Source organism: Triticum aestivum, chromosome 3B (genome assembly GCF_018294505.1).
Source record: "Triticum aestivum cultivar Chinese Spring chromosome 3B, IWGSC CS RefSeq v2.1, whole genome shotgun sequence".
Lineage (NCBI taxonomy): Eukaryota > Viridiplantae > Streptophyta > Magnoliopsida > Poales > Poaceae > Triticum > Triticum aestivum.
The window spans coordinates 742,137,823-742,163,305 of NC_057801.1; the positions used below are offsets into that span (position 1 = coordinate 742,137,823).

At 49.7% G+C, this 25,483-nt stretch overlaps 1 protein-coding gene across 1 annotated transcript; it reads right to left on the minus strand.

Annotated features, from left to right (window-relative positions):
• Positions 1–22,903: 22,903 nt before the first annotated feature.
• LOC123072124 (uncharacterized) lies at positions 22,904–24,037 on the minus strand. Its single transcript, XM_044495681.1, has one exon. The coding sequence runs from the start codon at positions 23,974–23,976 to the stop codon at positions 23,002–23,004; it is 975 nt and encodes a 324-aa protein (XP_044351616.1). The 5' UTR covers positions 23,977–24,037; the 3' UTR covers positions 22,904–23,001.
• Between the last annotated feature and the right edge of the window lie 1,446 nt (positions 24,038–25,483).

The window sequence follows — 25,483 nt, forward strand, 5'->3', positions numbered from 1 at the left end:
AGCCTAAGTGCATGTGGCATTTTGTCAAACACCTGGAGTGCATGATCAGATTTGACATGAGTTGTTGTTGGCATTGTGAACTTGGTCTCCTGACCAAACCACCGTGTCCCCTGAGCTTCACTCTATCAGCAACCTAGCTCTGTTGCTTGCCAACCTCACCTGTGACCTGTAGCATGCCACGGCATTGTATCGAACACCTTCCGTGCGTGCACTGGACGCGCCCAGAGCGCGCGTATTGCACGAGCCGTGCGCCCGAGCCACCGCGTCACGCCCCGCACTCACTCTAGCCCGTGACCGACCGCAGCCAGCACGCCATGTCCCCTTGCACGCCACATGCTCCCCCCTCACCGCAACGCGCCAAGCAGACACTCGCCGCGTCCCCGGTAAGCCAAGGACTAGTCGTCACGGCCGCCCGACTGCCCTGCTCAGGTCGGCGCCGCCCGAGCCTTCCCCGCTCGCCACCTGCCCCCTGGAACAGTGCGAGCTCATCTGCAGCCTCGTCCTCTAGCGCTCGTCGCCGCCACGTCGCCCAAGCTACAGGGAGGCGGTTCGCCGTCGTCCTTATCGCCGTCCGCTTCGGAACCGGCCTCCACCGCGTATATAAGGGCCCCGGAGCTCAATTGAGTCCTTGAGCAACCTCAAATGACCCTCCTAGTGTTGCCTTGGCCAGCAGTCGAGCAAGGGAAGGCCATCTTCCCCGAGTCCGGCCGGTTCGGTCACCGCCAAGCCCCGGCCGATTCCGTCGCCACCAGTGCCCCTTCCTCTCCTTTCTCTCCACCAGGAACACTCTCTCCCTCCCGTGAATCTTTCCCCCTACTCGATTTCAATCGGGAGCCACCGCAGCCCCAAAACCACTTTGCAGCTGAGGCCTCCTCCGCCGCGTAGCTCACCGTCGGAGACTCCCTCCACCCCCGCCGACCCTTCGACCATCATGAGAACTGCCCCGGCCTTGCGGATCCATCCCGTGCTCTAGAACCCGCAGGGAGCAGCCGTTCACCGGCGTTGATCGCCGTCGCCCCGCCTCCGTTCGGGCGAAGGAGGAAGAAGGAGGGATAGACCGGTCAAACCTGACCTGTGGGCCAGGTGGGCCCACCGTCAGTGACCCAGCGCCTGTCCACGCAGGAGTAAGTGGAAGCGCCTTTCCCGAATACGCATTCGACGTGTTTTTCTTTTAAAAGTTTTCTTTTCTGTTTTTTTTAAAACAGATTTTGACCAAACTTTGACCTGCTGTATCTTTTTAAATATAACTCCAAATGAATTAATTCTTTTTCCTACCTCTCTCAAATATTGTCTAGTTTATTTTAACATTTATTTGAAAATTTTCTAGAACAACTTTTTGTGCTGTTTTTATTTTGTGTATTAATTCATTTATATTGCTAAAATAGGATTTTTGAAGAGAGGAGAAATATTTCAAGAGTTCGAAATGCACCCTGCCTTTCCACACATTGAAGGCAAGCATTCTGAACCCCGGCATAATATTTTCGTGTGTTTGATGACACGTTTATAACATCACCTCACTTTGGAGAAACTTGTTATTTCATGTGATATGATCATATGCATGGGTGCATGTTAGTGATTCCCATGCTGTTGGAAATGAACACACTTGTGATGATAATCATCCTCATGTGCCTGGCATGCATACCGGCAGGAACCCGGGAAAATCTCTGCCTTGGGTAGGCATGAGTTTGTTGCCGGTCTCCGTCGGGACGGTTACGTCTGGTATGGCATGGTAAGGTAATATGAGTGGTGACTCTGTTGGTTGAAATATATTCGTTATGCTAATCATGCAGGGAATACTTAAACCTCCTGAGTCGACCGTAGATCGAGTCTTGTTCCAGTAACCCCCATACTTGTTTCGTACTACCACTCGTCTCTACAGCAAGTAGAGTACGGTTCAGTAAGTTGTCAACCTCTTTCCAGCACACACACTGTACAGAGAGGCCAGGGTGGAAGATACCGGTTGTAGCTGGTAGGCAGGCCACCTGGTCCGGGGGCATGGGTGTTTCCGGTTGAGACCGAGAGGGGAGGCCACCCCTTAGAGCGCGCAATATAAATTTGATCCCATGCTACGCGAGGTTGTAGCCTCCCCACTTAGAGTTTGCTTGACAGGTGTCGTGGGTGATTCCAGACACGTGTGAGTTAAGCTGGTGTGTGCAAGTTAGGTGTGTTTTCAACAAAAAGGCCGTAGACGGAATTAGTCCCGATGGACTAAAGAAATCCGTTACTCGTGGGTAAAGAGTACACCCTCTGCAGAGATTAAACCTATTCAAATAGCCGTGTCCATGGTTAAGGATTACAGTCTGGGATGGGTTAAGTGTCGGTCTTAGTGTCGGTCTTCGGAGGTGAAACTGTTAAACCAGAACGAAAATTACTACTTGTGACTTGTGATAATTATGATTATTATTATTGTTGACTAAACCGTGATATCATTGTTATCGAGTATCTCTGGGATGGTTCTACCTCCGGGATATTCACTATGATTGTTTCTTTTAAAGCCCTTTAGGTGGTGTCGCTAAGACGCCCGACTGTGGCATTTCTTTTTAAAGCCCTTTAGGTGGTGTCGCTAAGATGCCCGACTGTGGCATTTCTTTTTAAAGCCCTTTATGTGGTGTCGCTCAGACGCCCGACTGTGGCATTTCTTTTTAAAGCCCTTTAGGTGGTGTCGCTAAGACGCCCGACTGTGGCATTTCTTTTTAAAGCCCTTTATGTGGTGTCGCTTAGACGCCTGACTGTGGCATTTCTTTTTAAAGCCCTTTATGTGGTGTCGCTCAGACGCCCGACTGTGGCATTTCTTTTAAAGCCCTTTATGTGGTGTCGCTCAGACGCCCGACTGTGGCATTTCTTTTAAAGCCTTTATGTGGTGTCGCTCCACACGCCCGATCTGTGCCTTTTTATTATTGTTATGTTATTGCATTTTCATAAATAACCTGCTTACGTGCATCAGAGTTATATTTATCTTTTGTGACTGACGTCATGAGTATAAAAATATTTTCAGCACATTATAGTTATATTATACCAGTGTTCATAATGTTTGCGAGTACATTCAAAGTACTCACTGGCTTGTCCCTGGCTATTGTCTTGGCCAGATTTCTTGCGCGGAAAGGAGCGACCGTGTTGATAGCCCCGGAACCCACACAATGGAGATAGCAACCTCGCGAAGATAGGAGTTAACCTGGTCAGCTGTTCCCGTGGGAAATGGAGTCCCATAGACACTGATGTTTCACAACCCGCTTCCGCCATCAACCACTAGAAACCATTTGTTGTACTCACAGGCCAGAATGGTCTTGTGCTACATATTTTGTATTTTGCTTGGAATTTCTGTATCAAGTTGGTGCCTCATCAGCTAACAGTTATCCCGGGGCTGGTGAGCACAAGGGCCATTTTCTGGGAATTAACACCCGGAGAACCTGTCGCCACAGACTTGGTATCAGAGCCAGGCTGACCATTGGCTAATCCTATCTTTGCCAGGTCGAAAAACTTAGGAAAACCAACCCACCAGTCCTTAACCAAACCCCAGTCGAGCTTCTCATACAAGATAGCCACACAGTGACCCCGACACTTTTGGTAGTCGATGCCCAACCTATCAACCTAGCCTGTCGATCATGCACCAGTAACCAGCGCCCAAGATGTGTCCTTCACAAGCGTGCGAAGGAAGACTCCGTCCCCTTTTTCTATAAAAAGGGCACGCTAGCCCCAACCCAGCACAGCCGCTACCCCAAACCAAGCCATAATGCCTGGCCCCGTCGTGCACAACGAGACCAAAGCGACCAACCTTGGAGGTTTTGTGACCATACTCGCAAACCTCACCCGTCGTGCCTATGCGTTAGAGGAGCCACCAGAATATGTTGTGTACCAAGGACCCATGAGCGATGAAGACCGCCAATTCTGGGCCACTGTGCACATCTACGGTAGGGGTCTGTCGCCAGAACGCCCCTACAGGTTCACCGGAAGAACAACTTCCTTCGAGCCGCAAGCCATCCAGCTAGCCGCTCGAGAAGCTATAGTTCAACTCCGGCAGTTGTCGCCCAGAGTTAATTGTCGCTCGTTCTACTACTACCCTAGGTGAGAAGGGTATGGTAGACCACCCCAAGTTGCCAACGGAGATCACGAGACAGATCCCGCATTGTTGCACCTAGTGCGCTATGTAAGTGCACTAGAGGCATTGTTCGACCAGATCACCATTGATCTGATCGCAGCTCGAGGAGAGCTGGTTCGTCGAGCCCCAGCAAGAAGAGAAGACGAGCCCGACGCCGACAACCCAGTTGTGCTGTTCGGACACCCGATCGAGACCCTGAGATCAGCTCCAGCCACCAACCGAGATGATTTGATGACCCCCGAAGTGCTTCGTCGCCTTTTGGGAGCACACTCCAACGGGATTGTGGCCAACAATCCCCGTGATGGTCATCATCGCTACCCCGACCCTGCAGTTCCTCCGCCATCTCCGACGAATCTCGGCAGTGAGACACGTGGAGAAGCCTCGTCATCCACCAGGCACGCCCGTTTGGACATAAACGAGGTAGATTAAGCCGTACGAGTAGTACCGAGTTTCAGTGTATCCTCACTTTGTAATCGTGCGACCTTGTATGTAAACGCAGCCTGTCGTTGTGCCTCTGTTTTGATAGTAGCCTTGCGTATTCTGTAGGTGCATAGTGCATATTTTTTCCGGGCACAACTACCAAAACCAACCTCGACGACAACCACAGTAACACGTCTCTTTATGAGATATGTGTATCTCTGACACTGACCCGACCTTTGGAGCTAAGCTAGCAAATTTATTACCTTTCACCACGGTAAAATGATCCAGCTCCATTGCTATAGAAAGGCCACCTCGTGACCTTACCAAGCACCCCACACCTTGTGCACCACACTCACAACTTTTTCCTGTCATGCCGAGCCCCAGTATTTATCTGAGAACCCCAGATGCAACCCCAGGTAGCTTTGTCAAAATATTGTGGGACTTTACCCGCAGTACCATGGGTTCTACCCAGCCACCCCAGTACGAGCTGTTCAAATCGAGAATCACCCCTTCCACCTCGGAATATTGGGCAACAGTACACATTCCTCTCGTAGACCCCAACCAAGATCCAACGGAAGTTTCCTTCATGGGGAAATCTATGCCAACCCCATGCCTGGCCATAGAAGCTGTTACGAAAGAAGCAATTGCTCGCCTTCGATCCGCAGTACCCTATGCCCGCGAACGAGGATATTATTACTTTCCGAGTCGTGCAACGCCCGGAGGAGTAACATCTTTTCCCGGTGGACGAATTGAGAGAGACCCAGTACTAGCCAACCTTATCCAGTACATCATCGCTCAAGAGCATTTGAACCAGCGAGTTATGGATTATCTCCAGAGTCTCGCTGATTTAAATCCTCAGATCGCCATCGGCAGACCACTGAGGCCCGACCCGGAGAGACGCATACATCGACTAGTCAATCCACTTCCTCCGATGGAAGAGGAGTGTATCCCCTTACCAGAGACATTTTATCGGGACCCCGTCCAGTTACCATTTTCATTTTAGACGTCACTACTGTGTTTATTATTGCAGCATTTATTACTACGTTGTAACTTGTGCATGGTACCTCGAATGTGTGCGATGAGTCGTGTATTTAGTTTCTGCTAGTAAGAGTAATTTTTCTTCGTGATTAACTTGTGTAAACCGTGAAAAAATCCTAGAATGAGATTTCTTTTCCCTGAATTGCTGCATCATTTATCCCCACACTACATGGATTACTTTTATTTACTCAGCACCACGGCAGCAGACTCACAACCGCTCGAACACATTTGTAGTATTTGTTTTTCACAACGGCTCTTAGCAAATCTCAAGGACGAGATTTTTCTTAAGGGGGGTAGTAATTGTAACACCCCAAAAATTTAACCAGGTTTTTGTTATTAAAATTTAGCCAAGAGTTTAAAATTTTGCCTGCAAGTATATCTCTGTTGATTTCAAAACTTTTCCTTTAATATTAAGAAATTTTTTCCCAAGTGGATCCTTCCAAAACATATTAGACTTATATGCCCTCTCATTAAAAACATCTCTCAATCAGGAGATTTATTTATAAAATTGTTTCACCCTGAGCTTTATTCATTAAATGACTTGTTTTGAGTTTTGGAGCTCTTTTTGTACTGCAACCAGTTGATAGATTTATCTAAAAATCTAGCCAAAATTTGGAGATGTCATGTGATGTCTCTAAATCACTTTTCTGCAATAATATATTTAATCCATTGCATATTTTGAGTGCTACACCTGTTTTCCTTCTCTAGTCCAGTTGGCAATTTTGCACTACAACCCTTTTAAATATTTGTTTCTAGCTTCCACCAAAATTATGGGATGTCAGTAGGAGCATATCATTCCATTATATGCAAAAATCCAGGGATGTTTTTTGAAATTTTTGAGTGAATCAACCTCATCTCCATTCTGGTCCAACATGATGGTTTGTACAGCAACCATACTCTTGCTTGCTCTTTGGCCCTAGATTCTTTTCCCTACTTGTAGTACTCCATGCAAAACCCCTAAGCCCAGGAGCATGCCACCATTGGCATATTTTTGGTTCATGAAATAATGCCATTCACACCCTGTCCAGATTTGAAGTTCTGCAAAACTTGCACTAGCAAGTTTGTGCTTTCCACCAACTAACCTCACCACCCTCTTGTGCATCCAAGGAGACACTGATCTGGAAGATTTGGCCACTCCAAGAAAAGCCTAAGTGCCTGTGGCATTTTGTCAAACACCTGGAGTGCATGATCAGATTTGACATGAGTTGTTGTTGGCATTGTGAACTTGGTCTCCTGACCAAACCACCGTGTCCCCTGAGCTTCACTCTATCAGCAACCTAGCTCTGTTGCTTGCCAACCTCACTTGTGACCTGTAGCATGCCACGGCATTGTATCGAACACCTTCCGTGCGTGCACTGGACGCGCCCAGAGCGCGCGTATTGCACGAGCCGTGCGCCCGAGCCACCGCGTCACGCCCCGCACTCACTCCAGCCCGTGACCGACCGCAGCCAGCACGCCGTGTCCCCTTGTGCGCCACACGCTCCCCCCTCACCGCAACGTGCCAAGCAGACACTCGCCGCGTCCCCGGTAAGCCAAGGACTAGCCGCCACGGCCGCCCGACTGCCCTGCTCAGGTCGGCGCCGCCCGAGCCTTCCCCGCTCGCCACCTGCCCCCTGGAACAGTGCGAGCTCATCCGCAGCCTCGTCCTCTAGCGCTCATCGCCGCCACGTCACCCAAGCTACAGGGAGGCGGTTCGCCGTCGTCCTTATCGCCGGCCGCTTCGGAACCGACCTCCACCACATATATAAGGGCCCCGGAGCTCAATCGAGTCCATGAGCAACCTCAAATGACCCTCCTAGTGTTGCCTTGGCCAGCAGTCGAGCAAGGGAAGGCCATCTTCCCCGAGTCCGGCCGGTTCGGTCGCCGCCAAGCCCCGGCCGATTCCGTCGCCACCAGTGCCCCTCCCTCTCCTTTCTCTCCACCAGGAACACTCTCTCCCTCCCGTGAATCTTTCCCCCTACTCGATTTCGATCGGGAGCCACCGCAGCCCCAAAACCACTTTGGAGCTGAGGCCTCCTCCGCCGCGTAGCTCACCGTCGGTGACTCCCTCCACCCCCGCCGACCCTTCGACCACCGTGAGAACCGCCCCGGCCTTGCGGATCCATCCCGACGCTCTAGAACCCGCGGGGAGCAGCCGTTCACTGGCGTTGATCGCCGTCGCCCCGCCTCCGTTCGAGCGAAGGAGGAAGAAGGAGGGATAGACCGGTCAAACCTGACCAGTGGGCCAGGCGGGCCCACCGTCAGTGACCCAGCGCCTGTCCACGCAGGAGTAAGTGGAAGCGCCTTTCCCGAATACGCATTCGACGTGTTTTTCTTTTAAAAGTTTTCTTTTCTGTTTTTTTAAAACAGATTTTGACCAAACTTTGACCTGCTGTATCTTTTTAAATATAACTCCAAATGAATTAATTCTTTTTCCTACCTCTCTCAAATATTGTCTAGTTTATTTTAAGATTTATTTGAAAAATTTCCAGAACAACTTTTTGTGCTGTTTTTATTTTGTGTGTTAATTCATTTATATTGCTAAAATAGGATTTTTGAAGAGAGGAGAAATATTTCACGAGTTCGAAATGCACCCTGCCTTTCCACACATTGAAGGCAAGCATTCTGAACCCCGGCATAATATTTTTGTGTGTTCGATGACACGTTTATAACATCACCTCACTTTGGAGAAACTTGTTATTTCATGTGATATGATCATATGCATGGGTGCATGTTAGTGATTCCCATGCTGTTGGAAATGAACACACTTGTGATGATAATCATCCTCATGTGCCTGGCATGCATACCGGCAGGAACCCGGGAAAATCTCTGCCTTGGGTAGGCATGAGTTTGTCGCCGGTCTCCGTCGGGACGGTTACGTCTGGTATGGCATGGTAAGGTAATATGAGTGGTGACTCTGTTGGTTGAAATATATTCGTTATGCTAATCATGCAGGGAATACTTAAACCTCCTGAGTCGACCGTAGATCGAGTCTTGTTCCAGTAACCCCCATACTTGTTTCGTACTACCACTCGTCTCTATAGCAAGTAGAGTACGGTTCAGTAAGTTGTCAACCTCTTTCTAGCACACACTATACAGATAGGCCAGGGTGGAAGATACCGGTTGTAGCTGTTAGGTAGGCCACCTGGTCCGGGGGCATGGGTGTTTCCGGTTGAGACCGAGAGGGGAGGCCACCCCTTAGAGCGCGCAATATAAATTTGATCCCATGCTACGCGAGGTTGTAGCCTCCCCACTTAGAGTTTGCTTGACAGGTGTTGTGGGTGTTTCCAGACACGTGTGAGTTAAGCTGGTGTGTGCAAGTTAGGTGTGTTTTCAACAAAAAAGACTGTAGACGGAATTAGTCCCGATGGACTAAAGAAATCCGTTACTCGTGGGTAAAGAGTACACCCTCTGCAGAGATTAAACATATTCGAATAGCCGTGTCCATGGTTAAGGATTACAGTCTGGGATGGGTTAAGTGTCGGTCTTAGTGTCGGTCTTCGGAGGTGAAACTGTTAAACCAGAATGGAAATTACTACTTGTGACTTGTGATAATTATGATTATAATTGTTGTTGACTAACCCGTGATATCATTGTTATCGAGTATCTTTGGGATGGTTCTACCTCCGGGATATTCACTATGATTGTTTCTTTTAAAGCCCTTTAGGGGGTGTCGCTAAGACGCCCGACTGTGGCATTTCTTTTTAAAGCCCTTTAGGTGGTGTCGCTAAGACGCCCGACTGTGGCATTTCTTTTTAAAGCCCTTTATATGGTGTCGCTCAGACGCCCGACTGTGGCATTTCTTTTTAAAGACCTTTAGGTGGTGTCGCTAAGACGCCCGACTGTGGCATTTCTTTTTAAAAACCTTTATGTGGTGTCGCTCAGACGACCGACTGTGGCATTTCTTTTTAAAGCCCTTTATGTGGTGTCGCTCAGACGCCCGACTGTGGCATTTCTTTTAAAGCCCTTTATGTGGTGTCGCTCAGACGCCCGACTGTGGCATTTCTTTTAAAGCCCTTTATGTGGTGTCGCTCCAGACGCCCGATCGGTGCCTTTTTATTATTGTTATGGTATTGCATTTTCATAAATAACATGCTTACGTGCATCAGAGTTATATTTATCTTTTGTGACTGACGTCATGAGTATAAAAATATTTTCAGCACACTGTTGTTATATTATACCAGTGTTCATAATGTTTGCGAGTACATTCAAAGTACTCACTGACTTGTCCCTGGCTATTGTCTTGGCCAGATTTCTTGCGTGGAAAGGAGCGACCGTGTTGATAGCCCCGGAACCCACACAATGGAGATAGCAGCCTCGCGAAGATAGGAGTTAGCCTGGTCAGCTGTTCCCGTGGGAAATGGAGTCCCATAGACACTGATGTTTCACAACCCGCTTCCGCCATCAACCACTAGAAACCATTTGTTGTACTCACAGGCCAGAATGGTCTTGTGCTACATATTTTGTATTTTGCTTGGAATTTCTGTATCAAGTTGGTGCCTCATCAACTAACAGTTATCCTGGGGCTGGTGAGCACAAGGGCCATTTTCTGGGAATTAACACCCGGAGAACCGGTCGCCACAACACCACAAATAGAAGCACTTGAACCGTTGCCCATCAACACAGTTGAAGTCCCTGCGGTCTGGTAAGACGAAAACATGGAAATATCACTACATACATGCACATTAGCACCCGTGTCAATCAATCAATCAGGAGAATGACATACTGAAAGAATAGTGGGAAATATACCATACCCAGCATCCTTCATGTCAGTGTCTCCAATGAAAACATTAGCGGTCTTGCCACCTTTCCCAGGATGACGCTTGTCATAGCGATTAGGGCAACTAGGAGGCCAATGATCAGGATCCCCACACACATGACAAACACCTTTCTTCTTGTCATTCTTCTTCTTGAAGTTCGTGTGCTGCACGGCCTTGTTCTTCCCATCAAACTTTGCTTTACCATCAAACTTGCTCTTGTTCTTGAACTTGTGGGGCTGGAAGTTCTTCTTCTATACCAGATTGGCACTAGAACCTCCCTCAATACCTCGAGCACGGTTGTCCTTTGCTCTCGCCTTTTCTTCCACATCAAGAGTACCAATGAGATCCGGAACGGAAAACTCCTACCTCTTATGCTTCAGTGAGGTAGCAAAGTTCCTCCACGTGGGAGGAAGCTTATTGATGATACCTCTGGCAATAAACTTGTCCGGTACGATACAATTGAAGTGCTCAAGTTCTCTAGCAAATGACTGAATCTCATGAGCTTGCTCAACCACGGAGCGCTCTTCAGACATCCTATAGTTATAGAATTGCTCCATGATGTACAACTCAGTTACAGTATCCGACACCCCAAACTTGGCCTCGAGTGCGTCCCAGATATCTTTTCCATTATCAATTGACGCATAAGCATCAACTATGTTCTCACCAAGAACACTCAAGAGAGCAGGCTTAACAAGGTATCCATTTTCTGAAAAGCTTGTGCCTGTTGAGCATCTTGCTCTCCTTCAGGTTTGCCAAGAGTGGCGTCATAGCAACTTATGGTTTGAAACCATAGGACTGCTCTCACGCGCCACCTCTTATAGTGGATACCCTCAAACATAGGAGGTCTCATGGAAGCAGCAAAATCACTTGTGGTAAATTGCCTATAATAATGTTTTTGGATTGTTGGAAATATGAGCAATTTACCGAATGATTTTATTAACTGAAATACTAGATAAAGCATGACTAGTATAGCAGTGATAAAATAAGCCATGTGATTTGACAAAGAGAAGGTAGATAATATCTGCATATATGAACTAGAACCGATCATCTCTAGAGCAGACAGTAGATCAAGATGCATATATGAAGTAGGGCCTAACAAGTCTAGGGTAAACACTAGAACAAGGAACTATTGCAGGACTTCTAACAGGAAAAGTAAGAACACGTACGGGACAACAGCAGGAGCAGAGGCTCTGGACTTGGGGTCGGTGTCCTCCATGTCGTCGAGGAGGTTGTCGACGTCGGGGAAGTAGTCGTCGGAGTCCGGGGCGTCCGTGACGAAGAAGTCAGTAGTCGTGCAGAGCGCTCCCCAAAAACCTTATCACCCTTCTCCCGTACATGACTCAGAAGGTGCGGTTTCGGAGGCCTACTGTCCCGACCTGCGGTGCACGCTGCAAGCCGGGATGGGGAAGATTGTAGCAGCAGCGCAGTGCTCAGGAACTTTGTGGTGAGAGGAAGAGGACCTTTTGATGTGTCTCTCTGGAGAGGAGCGACCTCTCTTATATAGGCACAGGCGAGGGACGCGAACAGGCTGCGACGGGAGGTGAAGCAACATAGGGAGACGAAGCGAACAGGCAGCACGCAAAGAGGTGTGCCGTTCGTATTTAGTCTCAACTATAGCAAAACGTTTCAGCTCCCGTGTGACCGTTCGTATGCCCATCATGCGTGGCAAAAATTTAGACATCGGCTCGGTTCATTCCCGCAATCCGCGTCGCGTCGCGTCGTGACGAGGTGTGCGGCAGAGGAGGAGCGCGCGTGGATGTCCCTCTTGTTCTCATGCTCAAACAAGTGGGGAAAGAGCCTCCCTTATAAAGAGGTCCAACTCCCTCAAAACTAGCAATGTGGGACAAAACTTTAGTTCCACCTCTTGCCTTGCACGAATGGGCTGTGTGGGCCTCTAGGATTTATTAGGAATTTCTGAAACTGCTATTGGGCTAGGCCCAAAATAGACAAAATTCCAGCATGTTTGACCAGGCAAAAGGATGGGCACCACTTGGGCATCGTGTTGTTGGATGATTGTTGTACCCGGTGGTGCATCGGCTTGCTCGCGTTTGGTCGTGACTCTCTTAAGTTTCATTTTGCATGCCCTGTTTTCTGTAGTGTTCTGCGTATGCAATCTAAGTGTGCCATTTTGCTGAGTGATGAACCTCTGAGGCTCCGACTATGTCAGAGATGCTGCAATGTTAGCTATGATGTTGCACTCTATTGTTTATTCACTTTAGTATCTATCTCTATGTTTCGATGTAATACAGTTTCTTTAATGGAGTTGTTTCAAAAAGGTAAAAAAGAGGACTCACTTTGTAAGAACATTTAAAAAGCATTTAGCATTATAAACACGGAAGAGTTGCATGGAGCCCAAATTGGCACTCATGTCGATCAACTTGCACCGTACCAAACACTCGACCAGTCTCGTTTTTCTATATCCAAATCTACCCCTCTACCCCTAATAATAAAGGAAATAGTGTTTTTGGCTGTCCCTCCAAAACAATACCCCGAAAGTTGCTATAAATTACCCACCATGCCATCCGTAAGTGATGAAAATGATTCAATTTTATTTTAGGGTCACCGTGGAGTACGGTTCTTATACGGTGACTGAGGGAGTCCTGGATTAGGGGGTGTCCGGATAGCCGAACTATCACCGTTGGCCGGACTCCTAGACTATGAAGATACAAGATTGAAGACTTCGTCCTGTGTCCGGATGGGACTTTCCTTGGCGTGGAAGGCAAGCTTGGCGATACGGATATGTAGATCTCCTACCATTGTAACCGACTCTGTGTAACCCTAACCCTCTCCAGTGTCTATATAAACCGGAGGGTTTTAGTCCGTAGGACGAACAACAATCATACCATAGGCTAGCTTCTAGGCTTTAGCCTCTTTGATCTCGTGGTAGATCTACTCTTGTACTACCCATATCATCAATATTAATCAAGCAGGAGTAGGGTTTTACCTCCATCGAGAGGGCACGAACCTGGGTAAAAACATCGTGTCCCTTGTCTCCTGTTACCATCCGCCTAGACACACAGTTCGGGACCCCCTACCCGAGATCCGCCGGTTTTGACACCGACATTGATGCTTTCATTGAGAGTTCCTCTATGTCGTCACCTTTAGGCCCGATGGCTCCTTCGATCATCAACAATGACACGGTCCAGGGTGAGACTTTTCTCCCTGAACAGATCTTCGTATTCGGCGGCTTTGCACTGCGGGCCAATTCACTTGGCCATCTGGAGAAGATCGAAAGCTACGCCCCTAGCCATCAGGTCAGATTTGGGAGTTTGAACTACACGGCTGACATCCGCGGAGACTTGATCTTCGACGGATTCGAGCCACAGCCAAGCGCGCCGCACTGTCTCGATGGGTATGATCTAGCTCTGCCGCCGAACAGTGCCCTGGAGGCCGCACCAGCGTCCGCTCCAACCCTTAGCTTGGAGCCAACTTCGCCGATCGAGGACGAGTGGCTGGACACCGCCTCGGGGGCTACGATCTCTATGGCGATTGAGCCGAACACCATCCCTGTCCTTTGCAAAGCCCGTGACTCTGAGGTGTCGGACTCCTCTCCGGACTCCGTACCTCCCGCGCCCCTGCCAATCAAATCCGATTGGGTGCCGGTTATGGAGTTCACTGCCACGGACATCTTTAAGCACTCGCCCTTTGGCGACATCCTGAATTCACTAAAGTCTCTCTCTTTATCAGGAGAGCCCTGGCCGGACTATGGTCAGGAAGGTTGGGATGCGGACGACGAAGAAATTCAACGCCCACCCACCACCCACTTTGTAGCCACTGTCGATGATTTAACCGACATGCTCGACTTCGACTCCGAAGACATCGACGGTATGGACGACGATGCAGGAGACAACCAAGAACCAGAGCCTACAGGGCACTGGACGGCCACCTCGTCATACAACATATACATGGTGGACATCCCAAAAGATGGGAATGGCAATGGAACAGCGGAGGATGACCTCTCCAAGAAACAGCCCAAGCGCCGGCGTTAGCGGCGCCGCTCTAAATCCCGCCACAACAAAAACGGTGATTCCGGCACTGGAGATAATAATACCACGGACAGTGCCGAAGACAACCCCCTCCAGCAGGATTCAGCACAGGAGGAGGGAGAAGCCAGCCCTCATGATAGAGCGGCAGACAGAGAGGTAGAGGACGATAATTATATGCCTCCCTCTAAAGACGAAGCAAGCCTCGACGACGACGAATTTGTCATGCCCGAGGATCCCGTCGAACAAGAGCGTTTCAAGCACAGGCTTATGGCCACGGCAAGCAGCCTCAAGAAAAAGCAACAACAGCTTAGAGCTGACCAAGACTTGCTAGCTGACAGATGGACCGAAGTCCTTGCAGCCGAAGAGTACAAACTCAATCGCCCCTCCAAGAGCTACCCAAAACGCAGGCTGCTACCCCAATTAGAGGAGGAAGCAACCAAACCTACATCACCCGTGCATGATGCGGCCGACCGGCCACCTCGTGGCCGTGACAGAGAGGCCTCTAGGCCCTCCACTAAAGTCGCACCCCGGCGTCGCTCAAAAAGTTCAAAGCCACGGGGAAATGCGCCAGACTTGCGAGACATATTGGAGGACAAGGCAAGGCAAATAAGATCGATCTACGGATCGCGTGGGCGCCCCACGACACGTGATGACAACTGTCACGCCGGATACAGCAATTCCGGCCGGTCCGAACACAGTACACAAAGCTCATCTGAGCTCCGTCGTGATATAGCCCAATACAGAGGCGCCGCACACCCACTATGCTTCACAGACGAAGTAATGGATCATCAAATCCCCGAGGGTTTCAAACCCGTAAACATTGAATCATACGACGACACAACAGATCCTACGGTTTGGATCGAGGACTATCTCCTTCACATCTACATGCCCCGCGGTGATGATCTACACGCCATCAAATACCTCCCACTCAAGCTTAAAGGACCAGCTCGGCATTGGCTCAACAGATTGCCAGCAGAATCAATTGGTTGTTGGGAAGACCTGGAAGCCGCATTCCTTGATAACTTCCAGGGCACATATGTGCGACCACCAGACGCCGATGACCTAAGCCACATAATTCAGCAGCCAGATGAATCGGCCAGACAATTCTAGACATGGTTCTTAACCAAGAAAAATCAAATCGTTGACTGTCTGGATGCAGAGGCCCTTGCAGCCTTCAAACATAACATCCACGACGAGTGGCTTGCCCGACACCTAGGACAGGAAAAGCCAAAATCCATGGCAGCCCTCACATCACTCATGACCCGCTTCTGCGCGGGAGAGGATAGCTGGCTAGCTCGCAGTAACAACCTGACCAAAAACCCTGGTAGTTCGGATACCAAGGACAGCAATGGCAGGTCGCGTCGCAACAAGCACAAGCGCCGCATTAACGGCGATAATGCTGAAGATACGGCAGTCAATGCCGGATTCAGTGGCTCTAAACCCGATCAACGGAAAAAGCCGTTCAAAGGAAATACTCAGGGCCCATCCAATTTGGACCGAATACTCGATCGCTCATGCCAGATACATGGCACCCCCGAAAAACTAGCCAACCACACCAACAGGGATTGTTGGATGTTCAAGCAGGCAGGCAAGTTAAATGTCAGAAAACAACGACAAGGGGTTGCATGGCGATGACGAGGAGGAGCCCCGGCCGCTGAACAATAGAGGACAGAAGGGCTTTCCCCCACAAGTGCGGACGGTGAACATGATATACGCAACCCACATACCCAAAAGGGAGCGGAAGCGTGCACTAAGGGACGTATACGCGATGGAGCCAGTCGCCCCAAAGTTCAACCCATGGTCCTCCTGCCCGATCACTTTTGATCGAAGGGACCACCCCAGTAGCATCTGCCACGGCGGATTCGTCGCATTGGTTCTTGACCCAATCATTGACGGATTTCACCTCACTAGAGTCCTGATGGATGGCGGCAGCAGCCTGAACCTGCTTTACCAGGATACAGTGCGCAAAATGGGCATAGACCCCTCAAGGATTAAACCCACAAAAACGACCTTTAAAGGCGTCATACCAGGTGTACAGGCCAACTTTACAGGCTCAATTACACTCGAAGTGGTCTTCGGATGCCCGGATAACTTCCGAAGTGAGGAATTAATCTTCGACATAGTCCCGTTCCGTAGTGGCTATCACGCACTGCTTGGACGAACCGCATTTGCAAAGTTCAATGCGGTGCCGCACTACGCATACCTCAAGCTCAAGATGCCAGGCCCTCGAGGAGTAATCACGGTCAATGGAAACACCGAACCCTCTCTCGGAACGGAGGAGCATACGGAGGTCCTCGCGGCGGAAGTACAAAGCAGCCTCTTAAGGCAATTCTCGAGTCCGACTACTAAACGTTCGGACACCGTCAACCGCGCCCGGAGTAACCTACAACAAGACCGCCTGGCATGTTCCGAGCACGCATAGCAATGCGGCCCCAACCCCAGCCCTCGCGAAATCGCGAGACCAGTACCACGCGTACATAACTATGCTCTGGAGATACCATGGGCATAGGGGGAGGGGCACGACCACAACATGCCCAGAGTGCGGCTCAACTGCACCAGGGGCTCGCAATTGTGTCATTCTTTTTTTTCTTATTCTCGGGACTCTGTTTTCCAGAAGCCCTGTCTGGCAGTAGAATCGTCGAACTCACGATGCAACAGCCAGGGAAGCAGAAAAGCTACGTCGAGTGTCCAGGTGGTCTCTATTACGAGCAGTATACCTTTTTTACATACCATCCCGCAGCCTACCCCTGGAGGGTGGCATGTTAAATAGTCCCATCCCTTGCTTATCGCACTATTTGTATCATTCTGCTTTCATTGCAGTATCTTTTGAATAAACAATACATAGCTTCTGCTTATTATTGCATTCCTTTCTTTTCATAAATTTTCATCTATGACATGTTGCACCCGTACAACTTGGTACGGTCAATACACCAGGGGCTTAAGTAGCCCAAAACATGGTGTGATAAGTCCGAACACTTCACAAGTGCGGCACCCCGAACTTATAGCATTATATGCATCGGCTCCGAATCATGTCTTGGGTCAATAGTTGGGTTTGCCCGGCTCCCATGTTTTGGTACCTTACATTCCATTATATCGCCTAAGGTAGCGCTGGGAGAACCACTGTGATTGTGCCCCGGTTGAGCTGGGTTGAGCACCTCAGTGGAGAAAGCTAAAACTGACCGTCATGATAGGGCGAGAGCTGGTCGCTGTTCGAGAGGTTTTTCGGGTCACTAAAGACTCATGCCGCTTAGAGCGAGGAGTCGGCATTGTCCGGCCAAGGCGTGTATAGCGCCCCGAACTCGGTCTTCCGAATACCAGGGGCTTCGCCGAAATTTAAAATTATAGAATTCTATGGCTAAGTGAGAGTGTTCAAGCATTATAGTCCGGTTGCCTCGTTCGTCGTGTTGAACGCCTCCCTCGAAGGACCCAAGAATGGGAACAAGAGCGCTCAAGTTTATCCCGAACACCCCAGCACTCGTGGCATGGGGGCTGAAGCCAACGACTCGCCATCTCTCAAATTTGATAAACGGCCGCACAGAAGGTAATATTTTAAATTAACAAGCGTTGCTTAGCGCATATGAACAAAGTTTTCAGCGTACAGGATAACAAATGCGAGTCTACTAAAAAACTACATCTTTGGAGCATTCACCCGCTATAAGGCGGGCACCCTTCAGGACGCCCTCATAGTACATCTCGGGCTTGCGATACTCCTTGCCCGGCGGTGGCGCGTCCGTCACAAGCTTCTCGGCGTCCATCTTGCCCCAGTGCACTTTAGCACGGGCAAGGGCCCGACGGGCACCTTCAATGCAGACGGAGTGCTTGATGACTTCAATCCATGGACAGGCGTCCACCAGCCGCCGCACCAGACTGAAGTAGCTCCCAGGCATGGCTTCTTTAGGCCACAGCTGAACTATGAGGCCCTTCATGGCCTGTTCGGCCACCTTGTGGAGCTCGACCAGCTGCTTCAGGTGGTCGCTCAGGGGCACCGGATGTCCGGCCTCAGCATATTGAGACCAGAACACCTTTTCTGTCGAGCTCCCCTCCTCGGCTCGGTAGAACGCGGCAGCATCGGACACACTACAGGGCAGATCTGCGAATGCTCCTGGAGAGCTCCGGATTCGGGTAAGTAACAGATAATTCACTTTTACATGCTTGCTTTGCATATAGAATGCCTTACCCGCCGCTATCTTTTTTATCGCCTCAATCTCCTGGAGGGCCTTCTGGGCTTCGGCCTTAGCGGCTTTGGCACTCTCAAGAGCCAAGGCGAGCTCGGACTCTTGAGTCTTCGAGTCACGCTCCAAACTCTCATGTTTTTCCATGAGAGCCTGGAGCTCTTGCCGCACCTCCGCTACCCGCGCCTCCTGCTTCTCTCACTCGGTGCGCTCCGCGGCCGCACTGTTTTCAGCCTTGGACACCGCTTCCTTCAGGGTCGCCACCTCGTTTGTGGCCCCTGCAATACTCACGTTATTCCTGTCATTTTTTGCAACCAAATCCTTTCTATAAGGTATTACTTTAATAAGGTATTACTTACCTTCCTTGTCCTCGAGCTCGTTCTCGGACCGCTCGAGGCTCTCCTTCAATGCATTGACCTCCGCAGTCAATGCGGCAGAGGTCAGCAGCGCAGCCTGCATTCCCATATTGACATATTTATGTTAGACTCCTGCGTATATCTTTTTAGATCCCCAGCTCGGCTTTTCTTTCCGAACACCGAACTAAGCATCAGGGGCTACTGTCTATGCGGTAATATTCTTACATATCTTGAAAACTTACCTCAAAGCCTGTTAGAAGGCTGGTACAGGCTTCAGTCAGCCCGCTCTTGGCGGACTGAACTTTCTGGATCACCGCACTCATGATAGTGCGGTGCTCCTCGTCGATGGAGGCGCCGTTAAGCGCCTCCAGCAAGCTGTCCGGTGCCTCCGGTTGGACCGAGGCCACCGGCGTCGCAGTCTTGCCCTTCTTACGAAGGGGGCGCCTGCCAGACTCCGGAACCACTGAAGGTTCCGGTACGGAGTCCGGCCCAAGGCCGGACTTAGAACCCTCTGGGGTTTTGCCCCCTTTGCGCCCGAAATCCGGGAGGTCACCTTGCGGCGCCTCCAGGACCACCTCCTCCTGGTCGGGCCCCTTTTGGGACTCCACCGCGGCGTCGTCTGCATCAGGAGGGGAGGAGGCGGTCCAAAGTGAAGTGCTATTCACATCATCTTCGCCGTCGTCGGCGTTGGTGGAAAAGTCCGGAGGAAGGGCCCTTACTTTCTTGGACCCTCCGGCCCCCCCAGCTGGGGTGGCCTTCCTTTTCTTCTCTCCCCTCGCTGGGGGAGAAGCCTCTTTTTTCTCCTCCTCGTCTTCGCGCGAGGAGTCCGCCTTGGAGTCATCAGACGATGAGTCCGATAACACCTGACGCCGGGAACTCTTTCGGGTTCCCGTGGCCTTCTTCTTGGCCTTCTTATCCGGCACCACGTGAGGTGCCGGAACCAGCAGCCCCGTCAATCGGGCGTCCGCTGGGTCTTCTGGTAAGGGAGCCGGACAGATAACCTGCCCGGACTTCGTCTGCCAGGCCTGTCAAAGGTAAGGGAGTTTAGATCCCGCATAGAGTCAAGCTATGAAAAACAAGTGTCCTGTAAAGGGTAAAATAGCTTACCTCGCCGGCTTGACACTGCGAGCTAAATCCGCGATCTTCGGTAGCGGATGCGGGAGCCTCGGCGCTCTTGAACAGCACCTTCCAGGCATCTTCGTACGTAGTGTCGAAGAGCCTGTTCAAGGTTTGGTGCTGTGCCGGATCAAACTCCCACAAGTTGAAGGCCCATTGTTGGCACGGGAGGATCCGACGGATGAGCATGACCTAGACTACGTTGACGAGCTTGATCTTCTTGTTCACAAGGTTTTGGACACAGGTTTGGAGTCCGGTCAGCTCTTCCAAATCACCCCATGTCAGGCCCTTCTCTTTCTAGGAGGTGAGCCGTGTGGGGATGCCAGATCGGAATTCGGGGCCTGCTGCCCATTTAGGGTCACGCGGCTCGGTGATGTAGAACCACCCCGATTGCCACCCTTTGATGGTTTCCATGAAGGAGCACTCGAGCCATATGATGTTGGGCATCTTGCCCACCATGGCGCCTCCGCACTCCGCCTGCTGGCCGCCCACTACCTTCGGCTTGACATTGAAGGTCTTCAGCCATAAGCCGAAGTGGGGCTTGATGCGGAGGAGGGCCTCGCACACAACGATAAACGCTGAGATGTTGAGGATGAAATTCGGGGCCAGATCGTGGAAATCCAGGTCGTAGTAGAACATGAGCCCCCGGACAAATGGGTAGAGTGGGAAGCCCAGTCCGCGGAGGAAATGAGGAAGGAACACCACCCTCTCATGGGGCCTGGGGGTGGGGATGAGCTGCCCCTCGTCTGGAAGCCGGTGCGCAATGTCGTTGTGCAGGTATCCGGCTTTCCTCAACTTTTTGATGTGCCCCTCCATGACGGAGGAGGCCATCCACTTGCCTCCCGCTCCGGACATGGCTGGGGAAGGTTGAGGCGAGATGTGTGGACTTGGGCGCTGGAGCTCGAGTGCGCGGAAATTGATAAGCAAAGGAGGAAGAAGGCGTAGGTAAAAAGGTGGATCCTTATCCCCATATATGGACGGACGAAACTATGCGTTCCCACCAGCCTGGTAAAACTCGCTTATCTTCCAAGCGGCGTAATCAATGGCGCGGTTGGGATACCCACGCCCGTATTGATGAGAATCCCGGAATAAGGGGGCACGATCTCCGCTTTGATAAGACGTGCCAAGGAAACCGCCCCGCTAAACACGCTGAGATGGGACAGTAAAAACGATTCCAATAAAGGCTTGGCCGTGGTGTGACGTCACGCCGCAGAATACGTCAGCAGATTGAATTTGTGTAAGGATTATTCTCTCTACGGTGGTATGTGGAACTTATTTTGCAGAGCCGGACACTATCCTTGTGTTTAAAATCTTCTATGAAGTATTCGGAGGAGGAACCCGCCTTGCAATGCCAAAGACAATATGCACGCCGGACTCGTCGTCATTGAAGCCTGGTTCAGGGTCTACTGAGGGAGTCCTGGATTAGGGGGTGTCCGGATAGCCGAACTATCACCGTTGGCCGGACTCCTAGACTATGAAGATACAAGATTGAAGACTTCGTCCCGTGTCCGGATGGGACTTTCCTTGGCGTGGAAGGCAAGCTTGGCGATACGGATATATAGATCTCCTACCATTGTAACCGACTCTGTGTAACCCTAACCCTCTCCAGTGTCTATATAAACCGGAGGGTTTTAGTCCGTAGGACGAACAACAATCATACCATAGGCTAGCTTCTAGGGTTTAGCCTCTTTGATCTCGTGGTAGATCTACTCTTGTACTACCCATATCATCAATATTAATTAAGCAGGAGTAGGGTTTTACCTCCATCGAGAGGGCCCGAACCTGGGTAAAAACATCGTGTCCCTTGTCTCCTGTTACCATCCGCCTAGACGCACAGTTCGAGACCCCCTACCCGAGATCCGCCGGTTTTGACACCGACAGTGACGCCTCCATCTTACACAAACACCGAAATGGCCCAATGGTTTAGCACTCCATGTTCCACCCTCAACGCCGGGGTTTGAGTCTGAGATCTCCCATCCTTTTTGTCTATGTCGACTTTTCTCTCCTCGCCGCAAGAGCTCATGGGCCGGCCCATGCACGCAGTGTGACACCCTGTTTTTTCAATTCCGTTTTTGCTTTTTCTATTCTCATTTGTTTTTTTGTTTTTCCTTCTTTAAATTATTTTAGGATTTTTTTAAAAATCCAATTTTCAAAAAATTGTGACTTATGGAAATAAATGAAAAATTGTAATATGTTCGCGAATTAAAAAAATAGTGGGGAAACCGTAAAATGTTCGTGATTTTAAAAAAACTGTCCGCATATTATTAAAAAATCATTATTTCGAAAAAATTCTCGTGAAATAAAAATGTTCATGATTTTTAATGTATTCCAGCCATATCCGGGAATTTAAAAAAATAACCATGAAATTTGAAAAATACCATCTTCAATGATTTGGAAAAAAAGTGATTGGGGAATACAATAATGTTCATAATTTAAAAAAAAGGTCGTGTATTCAAAACATATTCATGAATCTGAAAACTGTCCATGAAATATTAGAAGATGTTCACAAAAATTCAAAAACATATCGCGAATTTCAAAATTTATTCCATAATTTTTTTAAAAGCTCATCGATTCAAAAAATGTTTGTTGAATAAAAAACTATTCATGAATTCAAAAACCGTTCATGCATTTCAAAAAATGTCGTCTCAACATAACAAGTGTTCGTAGTAGGCGTTCATGAAGTCTTCTATGCCTTGGATTTGATTAGTTTTTGAAAAGTCTTTATATGTCTAGGCGTTGGTAGTAGTTCGTGCTCGATGAATTTGTTTTTACAGTTTTAAACATTCCCTTACGCGGCACATTGACAAGTGCAGCGTGCAGTGGGAAGCTCATATTCTTGGGGTTTACCATGTCGAATGCATTGTGATCATGTGGACATTGCAGACATCATCGATGAGGGTGGGAAGAAAGATAAATGGCAACACGGTGGGCCACCATGTTAAAACAGAGGATGCTCATATTTTATGGTATTAAGCCATGCTTATTTGGCTAGGGTGTATTATTTTTGTCTCCCGTTGCAACGCACGAGCATATATTTGCTAGTGGGTGTCATACATGTTCAGATCATAAAGGATTTAGCTACCTAGCTTGTTTCATCGCGAGTGGCATGACAGATTCATAATAATGATGCTCCGTGCACCGGTGATAGAACACCGCGGCGGCCACAGTGGAGTAGAGCTGCACGCCGGCGGACGGGAGAAGATATCCATGGAAGACACCGAAGACGCCGCTCTGCAAACAGTACACGGCGAACGCGTACGCCGGGTAGATGGCAACCGGCAGGAGGCTCGCCACGAGCACCATCACGGCGGCCTCCTTCCTCATCGCCCTCGCGGCCATGAGCCGCCACGCCCGCCGGAGAGCAGCGCGCGTTCCGCCTTCGCCGTAACCTTCATCTGCCGCCGACGCGGCGATCGCCACCTGGAAGACCGCGGCGAGGAAGATGTGCGAGAGGAGGACGAGGAGGAGAAGGAACAGCACGTAGCCTGACACGAAAGACGCCACGGCGGCGGCCGTGTCCGACCGGGCAGCGGCACCGCGCTTCCACCAGCACCAGGACGCGAGGCACGCGGCGAGGACAGCCGCGGACGACGCGAACTGGAGGACGGCGACGAGGGCGGCGGTGGCCAAGGTGGCGCGGGTCCTCCCCGCGGCGACGAGCTCGGTCAGCGAGCGCGGACGCCGGTCGCCGGCGCACGTCGCTGAGGCGGCGAGCGCGACGGCGACCCGCGTGGCGAGCTGGCTGGCGAGGTACGCTAGGTAGAGGAGGAGGAGCTTCTTGGCGTGTCCCCGGATCTCCTCGTCGCTTTCCGCCGGGTAGAAGTCGTAGATGTCGTTCTCCCTGGCCAGCACGCCGACGTGGACGAGGACGGCGGCGGCGAGAGGATGGGCGTAGAGGAGGGCGACGGAGAAGGAGACGAAGGTGTGGGCGTAGACGAGCGCGAAGGCGGAGGCGAAGAGGCTGCCGTTTCGCGTGGGGAGGACCAGGGAGTCCGCGACGAAGCTGGTGCGCGGGGACGACGAGCCTGCGTTGCTTGCTGCCGTGGCGGCCATGGAGGAATTGATGGATGGATGGATGGATCAACTGGCTATGCGAGAGAGCTTGACCGCTAAGCTTAGCGTGCAGCAGTAGCTTGTGAAGCAGACATTAGTGGATTTGCATCGCAGTCGTGGTGGGCACCCGAAGAAAATTCTCGGGAGACGACTTGGACTTTCGGAGTCGTCGGTCAGTAATAAATGTGACATATATTTCGACAGATTTGCCACTTTACAATTTTCTTAACGTGATTGCTAAATCTCAGTCAACCGAGACTTCATCTCGGTCGATGTTACATTTGTGAGAGCTTACGTGAAGATCTGTGCATAAAAGTTTATTTTTTTCTTTATTCCTTTTTACATGTTGTGTCGCTTGACTAAGAGTTTCAGTCGACTCAGATCTAGACACATCTTTTTTATTTATAAATGACAGATACAATGTCTAGTGACACAACACACCCATCATGATTACAACTACACACAACCCTTTGTTCGTCTCAAGGCACGAATGACAAAGAGGCAGAAAAACAGAGGCCAAGGCCGCGTCTCAATCAATGTTGAACACGTCGAAAGGTTGAACATAACTCCATGCCCGACTGACTCAACGCGTACTTCACCCTTGGCGCATAGGAGAACAGTGTGTGGACAACAGTTCTGCCTCTCCAAAAGAGAAAAAAAATTCTCTTCCGCCAGAGACATTGATTTGCTCCTTTGTGGAAGCACATATTTTCATTCGCGAGAGGTAGAACTGTGCCTTAAAAAAGAAAAAAAAAATACATTTCCTCTTTTTCCGCGAGAGCCATGGATTTGCTTGTCACAGAGGCATAAGATTGTTTCTACGTGAGGCACAGTTGTACCTCAAGGAAAAGGGAAAAAAACACGGGTTTTTTTTCTTCTGCGAGAGGAACGAATTTACCTCGCGCGAAGACACATATTTGCTTTTGCCATAGGGACAATGCCTCTCGAAAGAGAAAAAAATGGGGCTAAATTGTGCTTCTATCTTGGATTTTTTACCTGTTTTTCGTGATATTTTTTGTTAAAATCTATTAACATAGGATCTAATTTCTAAGATCTAGATGCAAAAAATCCATGAGCGTAAACTTTTCACGATTCGGATGCAAGATTTAAGAAATAAAATATTTTGAATAAACGAACCTACAAGAAAAGAAAAACTCCAAATACAATTTGAGAAGATGAGAGTGACCTTTGTGAAAGGTACCCATTAATTAGTGATTTGGCTCCATCGGTCTCCTCTTAAACTTTGTCCTCGCGCTGTACTACTAGGCCGGCCCATTTCTGTTTATTTTCGTTCGTTTTGTTTTCTCGAGTTTGCTAGTCTTCGTCCGCTTGTTTCGTTCATGGTTTTCTCCGCTTTTTGGTGTGGGTTTCTTCTTCGGGTTTCATTGTTGGGTTCTTTTTTTTTTGGTATTTTGTTGCTTTTTATTTCTTCGCTGGCTTCCTTGTTTTATTTTTTCTAATCTTTTTTGTTGTTTTTCTACTTTTTTTCCATTTTGCTGTTTTTTCG

What these genes read in the sequence shown, in the direction of transcription:
- LOC123072124 (XM_044495681.1), bottom strand. Translation starts at nt 23,976, where the DNA reads ATGGCCGCCACGGCAGCAAGCAACGCAGGCTCGTCGTCCCCGCGCACC.